General features: G+C 36.8%; 1 protein-coding gene across 1 annotated transcript in view; it reads left to right on the top strand.

Moving 5' to 3' along the window:
- Positions 1–15,364, top strand: part of XRCC4 (X-ray repair cross complementing 4) — a 239,406-nt gene extending 224,042 nt beyond the window's left edge. The window contains exon 8 of the mRNA XM_040449374.1: positions 14,726–15,364. Within this exon, the coding sequence (XP_040305308.1) occupies positions 14,726–14,837 (112 nt within the window). The 3' untranslated portion in view covers positions 14,838–15,364. The remainder of the gene's footprint in view (positions 1–14,725) is intronic.
- The last annotated feature ends 4,575 nt before the right edge of the window (positions 15,365–19,939 follow it).

Below are 19,939 nucleotides of genomic sequence, written 5' to 3'. Positions count from 1 at the left end.
TTTTTAACCCCACCCCACCTAACTGTTGGATATTCGGATTGGGTTTGTCTAGGTGTCTAATAGCAATTATTGTTGTTTTAATGAAATTCCCGTGAATTTAAATGTTTTCCTTAAGTATTCAGTCTTCTGATACAGCGTTCAATTCCATTTCTTTATGAGAAAAGTCGCCTAAGGAAAGAAAACAGTTATGGCTGCTAGGAATAAGAATTGCGTTTAATCATTAACAGCCAAGTATCTCTTCAAGAGTTATGGGAAATTACCATGTAGTAATCAAATCGCATTTTTTGTGTAACATTTTTACATATAACTGCAAATACAGATAAGCCTTCTGTAAGGAGATGTGTTCCTGAAATCCAGATTTGAAACTTAAAATATTTTTTTTAATGTTTATTTATTTTTGAGACAGAGAGAGAGCATGAGCACAGAGGGGGCAGAGAGAGAGGGAGACACAGAATGTGAAGCAGGCTCCAGGCTCTGAGCTGTCAGCACAGAGCCCGATGTGGGGCTTGAACTCACAAACTGAAATCATGACCTGAGCCGACGTCAGACGCTTAACCGACTGAGCCACTGAGGCGCCCCTGAAACTTAAAATATTTTTTAATCTTACAAATCAATACTTCTATGTATTTCATCACAGTATATTAAACATAATTCTTTAAACTTTTTTGCTCACTAGACATTTTCAGAGTTTGGAGTTATGTTTTACTTACTCATATCAGAGACTAGCACAATGCCTTACATTGAGAAAATACTGATTGAAGTAAGAAATGTATAAAAAATGGATTTTTATAATTGTGTTGACTGTTCTCATGATTAATCCTTTCTAATAGTTTGTTTATATAATAGGCTAAGTGGTCTTAGTGGAAAATCTGTTATTTGTAACATTTCTAAAAAATTGTGTCCTGAGTTTAAGTTTAAAAACAAACTTTAAAAAAAAAAACAACTCTTAGTTGCAAATGTCCTGTATGTGGTTAAACCATACATAGATAACTGTAGTTCCTGCCTTCCAGAAACTTGTAATCTTACAAATAGGGTTTTTAATTGCTCTTTCTAGTCACTTCCAAATTTCTTAGTTACAGAAAACTGTCCAGTGATAAAATAGGAAGTATCAAACATCTTTTTTTCTTTTACAGTATGACAAATAGCCTATTTTTACAGCAACGATAAAAGAATGCATTGTAGACAGCATTTTAAATGAATTAATTTAAAATTTTCTGTTTACCAAACCACAGAAGCCCAATAACATTTTGAGGAGAATTGGGGGGTTATATATATTTTAAGGGAAATCATGATCAGACTGTAGAATCTAGCTGAATGTTTTCCATGCATGTTTGTAGCCTGTTCAATTTTCATGCTTATATTTTGGGGCTGCATGTGAATTTATGGATGACAGCTTTCCTAATTCCAAACAAGTGTTAGAATTTCTTGGTTCAACATTTAAAATTCTGCTTATGGTTTCTGGTATATGAAATCTGATTCTCCTTCTTCATTGCTTATCTGTGGTGAGATTGATGGTGATAACTCCCTATTGCTAACAGGGGTCACACATCTTCTCAGAATAAAGGATGTATAGGACTGAAGATTTTATTTTATCTTTGAATTTTACTTACATTTTTAAAGGAAACTATGATTGCTTATTTCTCAGTAGCCAGATAGAAAAGGTTTAGATTGTCTTAAATTCCTAAAGCTTAAGTAATAATAATAGTAACAGCAACAACGACAACTTAATGAAAATTAACAGAAAATTCAAGAAACTATAGTGTCTTCCAGTAGTTGTTATATAGTTCTGAGTATGTGTTTACTTAGAAGTTGCCCAGCATTTGCTAGGGAGGCTTTTAGCCATGAAGATTGAAACATCATTAATTTAACCACAACTTTCTCTTCCCAAACATTCCAGTAAAGTGGAATAGAACTACACCAGTGGCATTATGAACGTGTAAGCAGATAGATTTATAAACAGCCAAAACTACTTGGAAAAAATAAATAATTTAAGTTACTTCATAATGGAAAATAAGCTAGCTACTAGCCAGCAGTAGTTGTCAGGAATTAAAATTTCCTTGTTGAACCTGTAAATGAGGTTTGAAGTGATTTTATGTGGCGGGATTTCTAAAACGTCAATATCAGTACCATTCTCCTCTGGAATGGTTTTTATTCTCTGTAAATTATATATGAATGTAGCTATAGCTTTTTTCATACTCAACTCAAAGAGAAAAAAGGCAGATGTACTCAAAAAGACACTTTTTAGTCAGTTTCAGCACACATAGTTCTTTATTCTAGGAACTGCGCCAAATTCTGAATGAGACACTTATTCTAAATCATAGTTCCTGTTCTTCAGTTGGTTACAATGTAAGTGACAAAGATGTATAGAATTAAAGTCTGTGGTTGATACTTCTTCCATTGAGAGGTAGTTTCTATGGCTCCTCCCCTTCAATCTGGGTGGGCTTTTAACTCATTTGTAACAGCAAAATGCAGGAAAAGTGATGTTAGGTAATTTCCAGAGACTAGGTCAGAAAAGGCAACCTTGTGTCCCCCTCCCCTTTTGTTTTTTTGTTCTTTAGGGTTTGTTTATTTATTTTGAGAGAGGGAAGACAGCATGAGTAGGGGAGAGGCAGAGAGCAAGAAGAGAGCATCCTAAACAGGCTCCACACAGTCATTGTGGAGCTGGTGCGAGTCTTGAACTCACGAAACTGTGAGATCACCACCTGAGCAGAAACCAAGAGTCAGGCACTTAGCCGCCTTGGGCCCCCTAAACATTTTTAAATGAAGGCTGAGTACTCCAGGCTGCCATTCTGGAAGGCAAGAGTGAGGAAGCCAAGACACTGAAGACTCTCCAGTAGCCAGTGCTAATCTTTGAGACTCCTAGTCCAAACACCAGATACGACTAACTGAGCTTTCAGAGGATTCTAGTTCCCGGTCAGTAGGTCAGCCCAGTTCTCCAGTAGTTCTGGCTAATGCCCTGATGCTGTGGCACAAAAACAAGCCATCCTGCACTGTGCCCTGTCCAGATTCCTGATTTATAGAAGGTATGAGCAGAATACAGTAGTTATTGTTTGGGGTTGCTAAGTGTAGGGTGGTTTGTTACAGAGCGATAACTGACTTGATTTAGGATACATTATGTGAGAATAGGAGATAATTAGTTTCTCTACCTAGGAAAATATACAAGGCTTCCCAGGAGCAGTGACATCTGAATTAGGCCTTTAATGATGAGTAGGAGACTGCTAAGTAAAGAAGGTAGGAGAAAGGGACCTCAAACTGAGGGAAATATGTGGAAAAGTATGGTGGCGAAAGAATGGTGTGTTTGGTGGATGAAAAGAAGTTTAGTGTAGAAGAGCATCAGAGCATTAGAGCTGGAAAAGAAGCCAGGCATCTAGAACTTATGCAGACATTTCCTTCTTTGGTGCTTTTTTTGTTTTTGCTATGCCAAGGGAGTTTCAGCTACAGCATTGTAAGAGTGGAAGATAATAATCAGACTTGTGTCATAGATAACTAATTAGCAACAGTTGGAAGGTGGGCTGAAGGAGAAAAATGAAAAGGCAAAGAGGAAAAATACATAGTTCAGATGGCACACAATCAAGGCTGAGATAGATAGCTTTCTTATAGTAGCTGAATAAGATCAGTTAGGTGATAGTGGATGTTTGAATTGTGAATAGATTATTTACTAAATTTTTCTGTTCAAGGCTTAATTAAATGCTACAGCCAGTCCTGCTTTTTGGCAAATCCGACCAATGCCTTTACAAAACATTTGAATGAATTAAATGTGTTAGTGATATTTCTGAGCGCTTTGTGAAAACTTCCTCCACTATGCGTTTTGGAGAATTATTATTAAATAATGCTATTTTTATATTTTTCTTAAGGCATCGATTACACTGGGACATTCAAAAACAAATGAGACCGAATTGCATCATTTAATGCATTAATAGGACCATTTGTCATACTTACTCTGCTTCCCTGAAATAAACATTATGAACAGAAATCTTGGAAAAAAAATGGTAATTTATGTAGTCATAAAGATGCTAAAATGAGAAAATGTATACGATTCATTTAGTAAATATAATTATGTAAACGTAAAACACAACTGTAGTCAACAGCTTTGTGTGTGGATTTGATTGACTTTTAAATAACATTTGCATTTATTCCATGTATTTTTAATGTGATAAATAAAAGTTTAGTGACATTTGAACCTGGAATCATAACACCATTCATGTAATAAATTTTTCTAGGGTCAAAGGGCAGATAGGTCTTTCTTCGGTCACTCTGAGTCTGTAGACTGCATCCTACATGCTTTGTACTGCCTTATCTACACCGGGAATTGCTACCAATTGTGGGAGACAGTTGTCTTTAAAACACCCTGCCTCCCTCTACAACTTGGTTTTACTATGCAATTTGGTTATTTTTTAAACATCTGAAAAGTTTAATCTTTTTAATTCAAAATCAAAATCCACATAATGTTGTAGATTTTTTGCATCTGCCTTCTTCCAGTGCTCTGATTCCTTTCTGACATGTTTCTGTAAACAGACATCTCCCAGATTTTGGTCACTGACTCTCTACATTTCACCCATAGTACCAAGTTGAATTAATATACTTGGTGAAGAAGTGGTTTTTTGGTTGTTTATATCACTCATCAGTTATTATGGTACTCTACTCATTTTGTATAAAAGTTGTTATGATGTTAGTGATGTTACAAAAAGAGTCTGACTTTTTTAAAAAGTCTGACTGCATAATCATCCTTAGTCACTTATTCCATGAAAAGCCTAGGAAAACATTCAGGAAGAATTTGGAGCACACTGATAATCATTAAATCCAAAGGGAAGGAGATAGGTAAGCCATAGCATAGGATGGCACTGATGATGTTTGCTGCTTTGTGAGTAAAGGAATTAATTACACCGGATAATTTTAAGAACACTAAGAATGAAGCCCACTAGCAAGGATTAATATAATGGGGAAATCTGTTAATTAAAATAGAAACTGAGCTCTCTTACTATAAAACAAAGGACAGTGGAGCTTTCAACAGAAAAAAAGTAGAGAAAGGCAGGAGAAGGAAAAGCCTAATGAAGCAGAGCATTTATTTATCAGGAAAATACATTCTTATTTTTTTGCAGGCAAAAAAAAAAAAGATATCAAGCATTTCCCAGGAGAGAAAAAGTGTGTTATAAATGTTAGAAATGGGGTTTACTGGCGGTTATGCTAATTAAGGATCAAAACTAGATTATGGTTAGGACAGAATGAGTCCATACATCAGTACATAATTGGTTAAAAAAAAAAAAAAAGTCCCATTGTTTATTGGTCCAGATGTTTGAGCAATTGGTTAGGTTCATTTTGGGACTGGTGTGCTGAGGTCACTCAAAATTCGTGGTCAGGACAAACTACAGTAATTTGCAGGCTCAGTGCAAATAAAAATGCAGAGCCCCTTTGTTCAAAATTTAACAATTTCAAGATAGTAATAGCAGGACATTAAGTCAGGGATGAAGACCATCTATACCAGTGGCCTTGTGTGACTGACAGCACATGTCACATTCCCATGAGGGTGGCATTTCTGTGGTTCTTTTACAGCCTTCCTCTTTAGAACTGTCATAATAAAACACAGTACTGTAGACAAGTCTCTAAACACAGCGCAGACAAAGGCTACTGTAAGTATAATTTCAGGGGCTCTTAGCAGCTCAGTGCTGCTTCTGCCTTAGATTGTTTGTATGCTCACCTTTGTATCCTAAGCATGTAGCACAGTCTCATAAGTTTCTGACCCATGGTAAGCACTCAATAAATAGTGGATGGATATTAATAATAATCAATAATAAATAATTAATAATAAATAGTGATGGATAATAGTAGTTGCCAGCCCTTCTCAGGGAATCTGGTTCCGTTTATCTCTGGATAAGAGGACCCAATGTGGGTTGTTTGGAGTTTTAGTTCACATTACTCACACCTTGCAGATGCCTCCTCCAGCCGGGCTGAGGGTTTCCTTTAGCTCTGGGCCTTGCATGTCTGCTTACAAAACGTGTTTGTCTATTCAGTTATTCTGAAACATAGTTAAGCTAACAGATTACACTAACACTTGAGCCCTAACCAAGTTAAGGCTGGAGTAGGCAGAAGAATGGCCACCCCCTTTCAAAGATGTCTATGTCTTAATTCCTGGAACCTGAGCCTATGTTAGATCACATTGCAAAGGGGATGCAGATGAATTAAAGTTGCTAATCAGCTGACCTTTAAAGTAGCTAAATATCCTGGATTATCCAGGCAGGCCCAGTGCATCACCAGGCTCTTAAATGGGAGTGACAGAGAAGAGAGGCAGAGAAAGAAATGTGATGAAGGAAGCAAGGTCAGAGTGATGTGATGTGAAACGGGGTCCTTCTGTCCTTGCTGGGTTTAAAGATGGAGGAAGGGGGTAGCTCTGGAACCTGGAAAAGGTAAGGAAATAAATTATCTGCTAGGGCCTCCAGAGAAGAACACAGCTCTGCCAACACCATGATTTTAGTCCAGTGAAATCTGGGTCAGACAGCAGATCTCCAGAACTGTAAAAGAATGAATTTGTGTTGTTTTAAGCCATTACGTTATGGTAATTTGTTACAGCAGCAGCAGGAAACTCAAACAGCTGGTTCCGCACTACGGTGAAACTATCAGTCCTGGTTCCTGGTTCATTAGAAATCACTAACTTCCATGGCTGGGTATTATTGTCTGCCCAGGATTTTTACATTTCTCTTGGTAACCAAAAGTAGAGCTCTCTTTCTTTGTGTATTTTTATTTGCCTTCATTAGACCACTAAGTTTTGGCGTTCGTGCTAGTAGTTGTATTCTTAGGGAAGCAAGAAATGCCACCAGTTCCAGAGTGCACTGCTTTCTTGGGATGTTAATAGTTGAGAGACAGTAAAAAAAAAAAAAAGAAGCTTCCACTTCCAAATTCACTTCTAAAACCCAGGTTAAGCAAGCTTCTTTTTTCTTTAAGCACTTTATAAGGATATGTTCTATGTATACGGTTGTAAAAAATCTTAACTGTTTAAGAGAGTATCCAGCAAAAAGTATGCCTGTCCTTCAGCCCAAGTTCCTTTCAGCCATTACTAGTTTCCTGTGAATTCTTCCAGAACTCTCCTGTATACATATAAACTCACATACACTAATTATCTACACATACTCTTCTGTACCTTTGTTTTTGTTTTCCTTGATGAATTAATTAACACATTTATTTATGGAAGAATTTCCATATGTTTTAATGTATAATGTGCACATGCAACACTCAGAGCTCTTCATGGAGGAAAAATAACATATTTTCCAAATATTTTGGACCACAAATGTCACTCTTTAAGAGTGTCTCATAGAACTACTTTTTGAGACACACTGCTTAACACCAAGCTGCCTTCCTCTGGACTAGTAAGAATTAGTAAGTAAGAATTAGTGACCCCCGTACACCAGTGTAGCATGACAGGTATGGATTTGGGAGGGATGTGGGGTTTAGAGTGACAGGCTACTGTCCTGGCTCTGTTGTTGACTTTCCTGCTTGCTCCCTTTCATGCTAACTGGCTGTGTGGCTTTGGGCAGGTTGTTAAACTTTATTGAGACTTTCTTGTTAATGTGGTCTACCTCATTTATTCAGTCACTCGTTCATTAGTTAATACATGCAATTATTAGAACATTCATGAGCTGGGTAAAATGAAGCAGTCTCTCCACCTGAGAAGCTTTCTAGTCTAGTGAGAGAGGTTTCATTTGTAGCACACAAATCAGCAGTAAGCAGTGGCCTGTCTTAAAATTAAGGTTGTGGAGAATCATTTTCTGCCAAGATTTCTGCTTTCTGGTTTTCTACTTTCATAGGCCTAGATCAACAGTAACAAATGTCACTTACACCATTTCAAAACTTGCAAAGAATGCAGGAAGAAATGAGGTTTATATAGTGTCTTCAGGTATTGATTTTTTTTTTTTAATTTTTTTTTTTCTCCACGTTTTTTATTTATTTTTGGGACAGAGAGAGACAGAGCATGAACGGGCGAGGGGCAGAGAGAGAGGGAGACACAGAATCGGAAACAGGCTCCAGGCTCTGAGCCATCAGCCCAGAGCCCGAGGCGAGGGGCAGAGAGAGAGGGAGACACAGAATCAGAAACAGGCTCCAGGCTCTGAGCCATCAGCCCAGAGCCCGACGTGGGGCTCGAACTCACGGACCGTGAGATCGTGACCTGGCTGAAGTCGGACGCTTAACCGACTGCGCCACCCAGGCGCCCCAGGTATTGATTTTTTAAAGCATGTATTGACTGTGATATTAATCACCTGATGAGTTACCAGGGTAACATTATTTATCTGAATAAAGTACAATAAGAGTAACAAAATCTTCTAATTGATTATGAAATTCCTACATAAATTTTGGCATCCTTGTGGATTATGGACATATAAGTTTTAATGTTTATCACTGTAAACATTGAATTATATACAACCACAGAATCTTTTTTTTTTCAAGTCCGTAATGTATATGTTTTACAGGGAAATTTTAGAATTAACATTTTTTTCCATTGTATAAAGCACATAAGTGCATTTTTTTAAATGTTTATTTATTTTGAGATAGAGCGTGTGCACTCACGCTTGCCTGTGAGCAGGGGAGGGGCAGAAAGAGAGGGAGAGAGCAAATCCCAAGCGGTCTCCCCACTGTCAACGCAGAGCCTGACAGGGGTCTCAGTCTCACGAACTGTGAGATCATGACCTTAGCTGAAACCAAGATATCAAGAGACTGGTGTTTAACCAGCTGAGCCACCCAGGCACCCCTGGTACATTTTAGCATTAAGGGTAATCACTCTTCATAATTCTCCTTTCTTTGTTTAAATCACAATTACTTATTTCAAAAGCCTATTTCTAATTTCTTCTTGGTCTTAATAAATTTGAACAGGAAATTCATATTCTTTAGAAAAAGATAACTTTAGAAATTTAAGTGGAAATAACTAACACAGTTTCTTTAATTGCCATTTTGATTGCCAGAAAGTTTCTCTTCTTCATTTCTTCTCTTCTTTCATTTTCTCCGGCCAACAAAATGTTGTCTAGGCCTACTGAATTCCAGACAGCATTCAACACTTGTTATACTGAATCCTGATGACTTCAGTCTGTTAATTTATTTAGGATATGCTTTTGGTTTTTATAAGGTCAACTAGAAATTTGAAGCTACTTTTCCCACTTATTTTAACATTAAATATTTTTTTAATACTGAAATTTAATTTGAAAACCACTATGGTAACTTTGGTGGTGTTGACTCTTTAAGCATACATCTAAAACTTGTCCATTTAAAAAATGTCTCTGTAATTGAGTTTATTTCATAACGGGAATTCTGTTAAGGTCAGTATGATAGCTGCCTAGTAATTTAATAGTATCAAATGCCTAATACTTTGATTTAGTGGGGGTTTTTTTGTGGTCATTTTAATGAAAGTTTGACTTGTCACATCTTAAAAGACAAATCATTTGATATGTGGTTTCTATTATTAGCAAATCATATATCTCATTGCCAGTGCTCAGGTCTGATTCTCTCCCAATACATTGCCCCCACCTCAGCTCTCCTCTTCACCCTTGTCCCACATCTGACTTTCACCCCAATCCCAGAGGAAGTCAGAGATGTGGTGGGTGGATGCCAGGGAAGTTCGTAGTATACACACACACACACACACACACACACACACACACGCACGCACACACACACACACACACACACACACACACACACAATGTGAGAGAAACAGCTACTTTAGAATGACCTGCTTTGGTGGCCAGGCAGGAACTGACCATTTTGCTAGATTTTTGCTGTGACTGCTATGGTCCAAGAGTTTAAGACTTCCTTCTTTCCAAAAGAAAACATTGTCTGTTCTTTTCTGTAATAAATCTCAAGCATAGCGGCATCGTTCCAAGCTCTTTTTCTCAATTCCAGATAATTGATAGTGGGTGAAAATGTGAGTTTATAGATTCAGCAAAGTTGTACAGAAAGCCAGCTTTTGGGTAGCATGTGGAAATACCATAAGCTGTGGGCTCACAAAATAAACTTGGCCCTCATTGTGATAGCACTTCTCCCTGATTCTCCCCATATCTTTCACATCATTCCTTTGAATCTCTTTTAATCATTTCTGTCTGCCCCTGTAATTTTAATATTCTCTGGGTTTCTATACTAAACTGTTCTCTCTGGGAGACTCCTTCTGGGTGATCTCTTCAGCTCATTTGCCTTTAGCGCCAGGAATACAGCATGAGTGCTGTCTTTCTACACATAGTCCAGTATTCTCCCCTGAGCTCTCCATCTATGTAATGGTTTACCTGTTTACTATCTATCCCCATTCATATATCTTGCAGGCACTTAAGACTCACCTATTTAAGTTTAACACCAAACCCTTACGCCCATACTAAACTTCCCCTCCTCTGTATCACCATCTTCATGGAAGCCAGACTTACAAAACCTAGAAATCTGAGAGCATTGTCATGGAAGACCAAATAAGATCCAGAACTATTATGTACTTACACAAATACATTGACACCGCACGCGCGCGCGCGCGCGCACACACACACACACACACACTGGTATTCACAGAGGAATATTGCATAATTTTACATAGTTTTGAATTTTAAATATTAGAATCATATAATGTCTAGTCTTTTGTGCCATGCTCTTTTGTTCAACACTGAGATTCATGCATGTGTATAGCTGTATTGTAGTCCATCATGTGAAAATTCTAGGCCTTATTTGCCCATTTTCATGTGGAAAGACATTTGGGTAGTTTTCAGTTTTTCACTATAACAAACATAGTGCATACAAACAATGCACTGGTGGACATCTGTGCACGTATCTTCTGACATAAATATGCAAGTGTTTCTCTAGAGTGTGTAGCATGGGAGTAGAATTCCTGGGTATAGATATATACACCTCCATATACCTGGGCAGTTGCTTCCAAATTGTTGTGCAGAATGGCTTTGGTGTTTATACTCTAGCCAATAGTAATTTATCTTGTTATATTCCGTGTCCTTCATGATCTTTGCTGTTAGACATTTTCATTTTTGCATTTGTAAAATATTTCATGCTAGTTTTCATTTCCTTCAAGTTGAACTTATTATTATCGTATGCTTTTTGACCCCACTGTTCCCTCCTTTTGGAAGTTCCTCTGGTCTTTGGCATACATTTTTAAATTATGTTGGATTTTTTAAATATTTATAGGAGTTCTAGACAGTAATCCTCTATTAGTAGCATATGTTGCAATATCTCGTTTCAGTTTGTAACTTATCTTTTCATTTTCTCTAAGTGTGAATAGAAGTACTTCTTTTTTTCCCACATTTTGTTAGATGTTTTATTTATTTTTGAGAGAGAGAGAGAGAAACAGAGACAGAGAGAGACAGAGTGTGAGTGAGGGAGGGGTAGAGACAGAAGGAAACACAGAGTCCATAGCAGGCTCCAGGCTCTGAGCTGTCAACCCAGAGCCTGATGTAGGGCTCAGACTCACAAACCACAAGATCACAACCTGAGCTGAAGTCACACGCTTATCCGACTGAGCCACCAGGCACCCCTACCAGTACTTACTTCTAATGCTTCCAATGTAATTGAACTTATCAGTCTTTATGGTTTCATTTTCTGCTTTAAAAAAAAAAAAACAAAACCAAAAATAAATATCTCTATCCTAAGATCCTAAAGACATTGTCCTAAATTTTATGTGTATTGTGTGGGTAGAGATACAGTTAAACTACATAAAAACTGACTTTTGATTTTTGATGTCAGAACCATTGTTTGTGTCATGGTCAAATAAGCATGATTTTTCAAGTGTCAAAGTGCCATCAATCATTGCACATTTTCCTGGATCTCTCACTTTGCTCAGATTGGCACCTTGACATGTTTCAGAAATACTATTCTCAGAATATGCTACAAAATGCACATAATTCACTCCAAGCAATACTAATGTTTCTCATTTGAATAAGAAACGGTTGATACTCCATCCAAGGTAATACCGATATGAAACTTGGCTGAGAAAATGTCCTTACAAAAGGAGCCAGTAGCTGGAATAACATTTTAAATTTTTTTTTTTCAACGTTTATTTATTTTTGGGACAGAGAGAGACAGAGCATGAACGGGGGAGGAGCAGAGAGAGAGGGAGACACAGAATCGGAAACAGGCTCCAGGCTCTGAGCCATCAGCCCAGAGCCTGATGCGGGGCTCGAACTCACGGACCGCGAGATCATGACCTGGCTGAAGTCGGACGCTTAACCGACTGCGCCACCCAGGCGCCCCATGGAATAACATTTTAAAAGATGTTGGTCATTCAACTCCCAGAAAGTTAAAAGAGAAGCCAATCTTCCTTCTAAAATTTTAGAGAAACTTTCCCAGGATGAGATACATCTTTTGACAATTCTAACTTTTGATCTACATTATTCGCTGTTAATTAGATGGTGGTAGTGCAGTTCTGATTTGGGTTGTAGTTCCTGTGTGTGTTATGTGCATGTGTATGCTGTCATATAGTGTGGAATCAAACTAATAAAACAGAACTTTCTGCAATTATATTACTGAGAACATAACTCATCTTTTAGTAAAGCTGTCATCATCTAGTTTCACTTACTCCCTTTATTTGAAAAAGTCCTCTTCTTCAGCATTGAAGTCTACAAAGGTGGTTTCTTATTATCATTAGCCATTCTTCTTTAATTCACAAGTCGTACAATAAACATTTATTACTTATAAAAATGATCAAACTTTTCTTTTGGCTATGGGAAGAATTCTAAATTTACCCTGTTGACTTACGACAGATATGAAAGCTATAGAACAATGATTTCAATTCATTCAACAACTTGTATTGAACATGTGTTATGCCCTGGACATTAAGGCCAAAAGAGCCAAAATATAATTTGTTAGCTTCTCGTGACTTTAGAAGGAGATGGGAATCATAAATGGACCACTAGGAATCTATTTCCTTCAGATTTGTCACTTCACAGTGGTCCTTTTGTATTATGACAGTTTTTAAAAGCTGAATTGATTGATCTTTGTGTTCTGGTTGTAAACTGAAAACAAAATTAGAGACTTTTCAAAGTCTGAAAAAATTTAAGTTGAAAAAAATTCAGTTTTCTATCTTGCCAGGAGGAGAAAAAGCAACTCTAAGACATTTGGGGCCAGTAATAATTATACTTTTGTTCTTTACTGTAACAGTTTCTCCTTCTATAGAGTATATTTTTAGCTATTTAATTTTATGTCACAATAATTGTGTCCATATTTACTGTTAATTTTAACATTAAAGTTCCCAGAGGGAGGTCTTGTCATCTTCATAATGCATCAATGCCTAGCACCTTGGCATTCCTGTAAGCATAATGTTGTCTGAACTTGGCTTGCTCAGGATAAGACAGAACACATCCCAGGTTTAGTGGCAGCCAATCACGGTTGATTGTATGCAGTCAGGAGGCAAAAGAGGACCCTGTGGCAGATTAATTTTTAGTTCTCTGTGCAAGAAAAAACAAAAACACACAAGAAAAACGAAGACAAAAAACAGTGGGTGCTGGATTTCTGAAATACTCATAATCTAAACATACTCAATGTTTGGGGATTTTTCAGTGGTTATTCTTTTAAATTAAAGACGTTATTAGCAGGAGCTTTTTGTTCATGCAGCATTAGCAGCTAATAATAATAGTTTCCAATTTTTTTGTGGAAATTTAAAAGCATTTTCATATACAACACTTCATTTCATCTTCAGACCACCTCTGAGGCAGATGTCACCTCATATTTACAGGTGAGAAAACAGAATCCAGTTAGGTTAAATGACTTGTCTGAAGTCACATCGCTAATAAGAAATGCTCCTAGATCCAAATCTGTTTCCTGACTTCAAGTCCCATTCTCTTTCATCTATACCCATCTGCTATGACTCCTCCTCTGCCTTCGAGGTTGGAAATGTGGTGGCATTACTGAGTTTTACTGTGTTGACTCATCTTAGTCATTACTGCCCCAGAAGCCACTCTGATTGTCAATGTTAATTTTTCAATATCATAATTTATTTAGGTTCATAAAGAACCACTGACAACATTTATACAGGGGCCCTTCTGATTGAGCTCTGTTACCTACCAGCTTACCTTTTTATAAATCTGTTTAACAGTCAGTGATCATCATTCTTTTTATCCTAGGTCTCAGAGAGAATATTTACATAAATACAGAGGTCATTCCATTGATGTGGTAACTCCAGTACTGACACTGAATAAAATCTAGTTACTAAATAAAGATATATAGATTCAGTAAATGAGTGTGGACCAACAGCATTTCAGCACTGCTAAAATGTGAAGTCACTATTATAGACACACTAACAGTCAAAAGACCACTAAAAGAAATTCATGTAAGCAGAACCTTCTGATGTTAAGAGATTAAAATGCATGTTAATTGGTAGATTTTAAAGGAGTCTAAGGAATTGTAAATTGTGATGGGATTACTGAAGAAATGGCTTGAGAACCTTCGTATCTTGGCATAAAAAGACAACATAGAAGATATTTTATTTCTTGACCTTAATTTTGAGTATTGTTGTAGGCCCTTGATTTTTTGTTAGCTCAGAATAGAGACGGATTAATTCTAAAAGCAGTTAAAGTAATTAGATTCTCTTCATCTCTTTTTTTTTTTTTTTTTTTTTTTTTTTATGTTAACGCAGCATAGGGAAGTAAGTCTCTGGACCAATTCTGAAATAGAATTTAACTTTTTATTTCGCTTACATATCTCTTATTTTTCTTTTTCTCTAAATGGCATTTTTTAGACTAAAATTATCTTGATTTTCTTTTTTCTCTAGGTTTGATCCTCCACAACCTGAGAAGTTGAAAAAGGAGCACAGCTCAACTGAAAACATGTCTTTAGAAACTCTAAGAAACAGTAGTTCAGAAGACCTCTTTGATGAGATTTAACTGTCTCAAAAGGTACTTTGATGTTCACTAGACTATGTTTTCTATTCATTTCTTTAAACTAAGAAAGCAAGATTTCAACTCAGCAGCAGCTATTACTGTACCCTACAATTTAATTACATACACACTGAATCGAAACCATTGTGCAAAATGGATTATGCATGTATATGAAGATATGATTTGATGACAGTGGTACATTATTCTAAACTATTCATTCCCATGCCTATAATTACATAAAATCTCAGACTTTGTATTGCAAAGGACACATTTATCATATTCAGTTCACACATATTATATGTGGTAGCTGTCTAACATCCTGTCTAGGAAGATTTTGGAAAAAGGACAAACAAAATGTCTACAGTTCTTTTTTGAATAGTCATGTTCTGAACAATGATGCTTGAGCATTTTAATTTGTGAAATGATGTATAAAATTTATTTTTAGTTCATACACAAGCAACCTCAAAATCTGATGATAAAATTTTTGATACATTGAGGATTTATGTTCCTAAAAAAATATGTTATTTAGCTTACCTTTTTCCTTTATTATAGTAGCAGACTTTATAAGGTGCTTATTGATATAAATGTAACCCCTTTTTGTATCAAAAACATGTTTTTTCGGGAACCCTCTTGCACTGTTGGTGGGAATGCAAACTGGTGCAGCCTCTCTGGAAAACAGTGTGGAGGTTCCTCAAAAAATTAAAAATAGATCTACCCTATGACCCAGCAGTAGCACTGCTAGGAATTTACCCAAGGGACACAGGAGTGCTAATGCGTAGGGGCACTTGTACCCCAGTGTTTATAGCAGCACTTTCAACAGTAGCCAAATTATGGAAAGAGCCTAAATGTCCATTAACTGATGAATGGATAAAGAAGTTGTGGTTTATATATACAATGGAATACTACTTGGCAATGAGAAAGAATGAAATATGGCCTTTTTGTAGCAATGTGGGTAGAACTGGAGAGTATTATGCTAAGTGAAATAAGCCATACAGAGAAAGAAAGATACTATATGTTTTCATTATTATGTGGATCCTGAGAAACTTAACAGAAGACCATGGGGGAAGGAAAGGGGGAAAAAAAAGTTAGGGAGGGAGGAAAACCGTAAGAGACTCTTAAAAACTGAGAACAAACTGAGGGTTGATGGGGGGGTGGGGGAGAGGGGAAAGTGGGTGATAGGCATTGAGGAGGGCACTTATTGGGATGAGCACTGGGTGTTGTATGGAAACCAATTTGACAATAAATTTCATATTTAAAAAAAACATGTTCTTTTCAGAGATTGTTGATAAAAGACTTCTTACACATTAAGGACCCTCTTTAAAAATAATGACCATGTCATATTTACTTATCAATCGTCGATAACATCTAGCACAATTTTTTAAAAACATAGTTACTGTTTCTACCTCCTACCCTCTCATTCTGTCTTCACTTCTCTCCAGTTGAACATCCCTTTTCTCCATGGTTTCAAAGTTAACAGCGACCATCATGTTGATAAATTCAACAGTTGATCCATTCTCAGTCCTCCTCTTACTAAGCCTCTCAGCTACACACCTGACATAGTCGGTCACTTCTCAGTAAACATTTTCTTCCCTTGACTTTTGCATTGACATATGTTGTTTGTTTTCTCTTTCTTTTTGTACACGGAGGCTCTTTGGCCCAGAGTTAAGTGTTTTAGTGCCTCAGGTTTATTCTTCAGCCTTCTTCTTTTCACTACCTACCTTGTCTATCTAGTATTTCTGTGATTTTAAGTACCATTTGCATGCTACTATCTCCAAAATTAGAATAGTTCTGTTTCCACAGTCATATATGTGTAGAGTCAGTTGACCTTTGAACAGTGCTGGGGTTGGGGCACTGGTGCCCTGTGTAGTCAAAAATCTTCGTATAATTTTTGACTCTCCAAGAACTTAACGACTAAGAGACTACTATTGACTAGAAGGCTTACTGAAAATATAGTCAATACATATTTTGCATTTATATGTATTATATATTGTATTCTCACAATAAAGTAAGCTAGTGAAAAGAAAATGTTACTAAGAAATCATAGGGAAGAGACAATACATTTATAGTACTGTACGATAAAAAAATGTGTGTATAAGTGGACCTGCATGGTTCACACCCCTGTTGTTCAAGGGTCAGCTGTATAATTTATCATTAATTTTTTGCAAAAGGAGGTTCTTAAAAATCTGACTACATCTACCTGCGTTGGATGATTATGTGGATGTTTAAGCACATCTAAAGCAGAGGTCTGATTACATCCCAATCATCTTTTTTCTCCATTCTTCCCCACCCAACAAATTACGGTGACACCTGGTCCCTTCAAGCTGAAAACCCAGGAATCCTGATCGGTACCTTTGTTTCCCTCTTCTCCCACATCCTGTTATTTTTACCTCCCAAATACAGCTTGATTCTATCTACTTCTCTCTTACTATCTACTACATCTGCCCCCTGACTGGTGTCCCTGCCAATCTCCTATTGTACAATGCACACAAACTGAATTTTTTAAGTTTTAGGGAAGAGCATTTCCCTGCCTGGATTGAAACCCTCCAATAGTAAGCCACTGGTCTTTGGATAAAGTTCACATTCCGTACCACAGCTTACAAGATTTGATATGATCTGGCCCCTACCTATCTCTACCCTTGGTTTCCTGCTCTTTTCTCTTTGCTTGCCTTGCTCCTTACTGTCCCTCAAGTAGGTCAGATCTCACAAGCATTGTATTGGTCAGAATGTTCATCTTCATATGGTTGGTTTCTTCTCATCTTTCAGGTCTAGAATCATATGTCACCTCCTCAGAGGTACTTTCCCTGAAATGCCCTTTCTAAAGATGTGCACACTCCCAGTCACTGTCCCATTGGAATATTTTTTCACTGTACATATCACCACACAGAATTATTTTTTTCATCTCTCTCTCTCTCTATCTGCCTGTCTCCTAATAGAAAGTTAGCCCCATCATAGCAGAGGCATGGCCATCTGTTTTATCTATCTTCCAGTTCGTACAACAGGGCTAGATTCACAAAGGCTTACTAAGCATTTGTTGAATGAATAAATGCATGTCTTCCACAAAACAGCCACTCAAATGTTTCTTTAAGTTATTAAACTGTTTTGAAAGAAACTTAGGAAAAGGTTGAAACTTAGTTGATTTGACACAGAGAAATAATTGTTTAGAAAGCTTCAAGTAACTTTTGTGCTTAATTATAAATAATATATACATATATATTTATGCATGTAGGCTTGACTACAGAGAGAGAATCAGAAAGAAATTATACTTTATTGTTTATATCAGAACAAGATTCTATTCAGTCAATGGAACAACAAAATTCTTTAAAAAGAAATTTACCACATTTTTATTTCCATAGTGGCATCCATTTAAGAAGGAAAATGTAGATACAAATATGTGAAATATGAAAATATAGGGGTGCCTGAGAGGCTCAGTCACTTGAGCAGCCAACTCTTGATTTCAGCTCAGGTCTCGACCCCAGGGTTGTGGGATCAAGCCCCACATCGGGCTTTATGCTCAGTGTAGAACCTGCTTAAGATTCATATTCTCTCTCTCTCTCTCCCACTCCCACTCCCTGCCTCCCTCCCTCCTTCCCCCTCTTCCCTTCAGCCTCTCTCCCCCACTCATGCTCTCTCTCTCTAAAATTCAATAAATAAATACACACATACATACAATAAACATAATTATAAAGTCTAAAATTCTGCTCAGTTACATAGAAACTTCACTATTCTATGAATCTCAGATAATCTAAGATTTGCCTTGGACCTTTCCAAGGGGATTTTGTACATAAAGTACTAGAATCTCAAAATAATGTTATCTCTTCTGAATAACCAAAATTAATATACAACTATTGTGTGTGTGTATACTTACATATAAAGTTTTTTTTTAAGTGAAAGAGAAGAAGAAAAACAATTTTGGCTATTAACTCACTAGTGGTGAGAGAGGGATGATGTACAGAAAATGTTTCCTAAGTAATCGTAACAACAGAATCTATAAAGCTCATATTTACAAGATTTTGATTAGATTTTTCCAGAGCAGTGTATCTTTTCCACCATTGTTTTGTGTCAGATTGGTTCAGCTGGTTAGAACAAAGCATAAGTAGTACATAGTTATGGTTCCCTCTTTTATATCGAGCATGGAGAATTTGAAGGGCTATTTTTACATTTTGTGTTCCGCGTAGACAGATATCTATAGATTTGGTGTTAAGATGTGCAGCTCTAGTCATTCTATGCTATGATTTTTCCTCACATTTTTCCATTGTTTATATTCAAAAACAGATTGTTACAGAAAAACACTGAAATTGAAGGCACAAGAATTAAGTTATAATGCAGCATGAATTTTGTTTGGTTTTTTACTTTTTTGACCTTTGTTATAAAACAAGGTGACATTTTTTTTTTTTCAGCTTAAAATTTATAATTCTTGGCCCTGGGATCAGATGGTATGACTTAGGCCTCATTAGGGAAGTTCATGGAAGAAAAAGTCCCATCTCAGGAAGAGATGTCTTTATTATGTAGTTTTAAAAGGTCAGGAAACTACTTTAGACAAGTTTTTCTTAATGGCATATAACTCAAATTTATAAAATACTAGACCCTGTGTTTTGGAGCCAAACAGCTGTTTATTGGGTAAATTTGACTCAATAAATGTTTATAAAGGATCCGTTATGCACACACACACACACACACACACACACACACACACAAAAAAAAACAACCAGAACTGGGCCATGTGGAGAATTTACGGATAATTCCATCCATTCACCAAATATCTGTTAAGCATTGTGTCAGTCTCTGTTTTGGGCACTAGATGCAGCAGTGAATAATATGTGTGGTTTGTTGCTGTGGAGCTTATATTCTAGTAAGTGAAATTTGGGCCTGCTCTCAAAGAGTGAAGTATATGGAAGGGAGTTGACATTGGGGCCCAAAATCAGTATCTGATAAACTATCATATCAAGGAGTGGTAGCGTAAGTGTCATAAAGAAAAGAACAAAAAGTTTATGGGTGAAGATCCACAGAAAATTAAAAAAAAAAAATCCTATTGGGAGGCTAAGAGAAATCAGTAGGGTTGAGGAACGTATGCTGTGAATGAAACTGTATGCCAGATCAGAGGAGAGTGC

The sequence above is a fragment of the Herpailurus yagouaroundi genome, unplaced genomic scaffold (genome assembly GCF_014898765.1).
Source record: "Herpailurus yagouaroundi ecotype Mexico unplaced genomic scaffold, PumYag 29, whole genome shotgun sequence".
Classification (NCBI taxonomy): Eukaryota; Metazoa; Chordata; class Mammalia; order Carnivora; family Felidae; genus Herpailurus; species Herpailurus yagouaroundi.
Note: the sequence above shows the minus strand (reverse complement) of the source record. Positions and strands in the feature narration are given on the sequence as shown.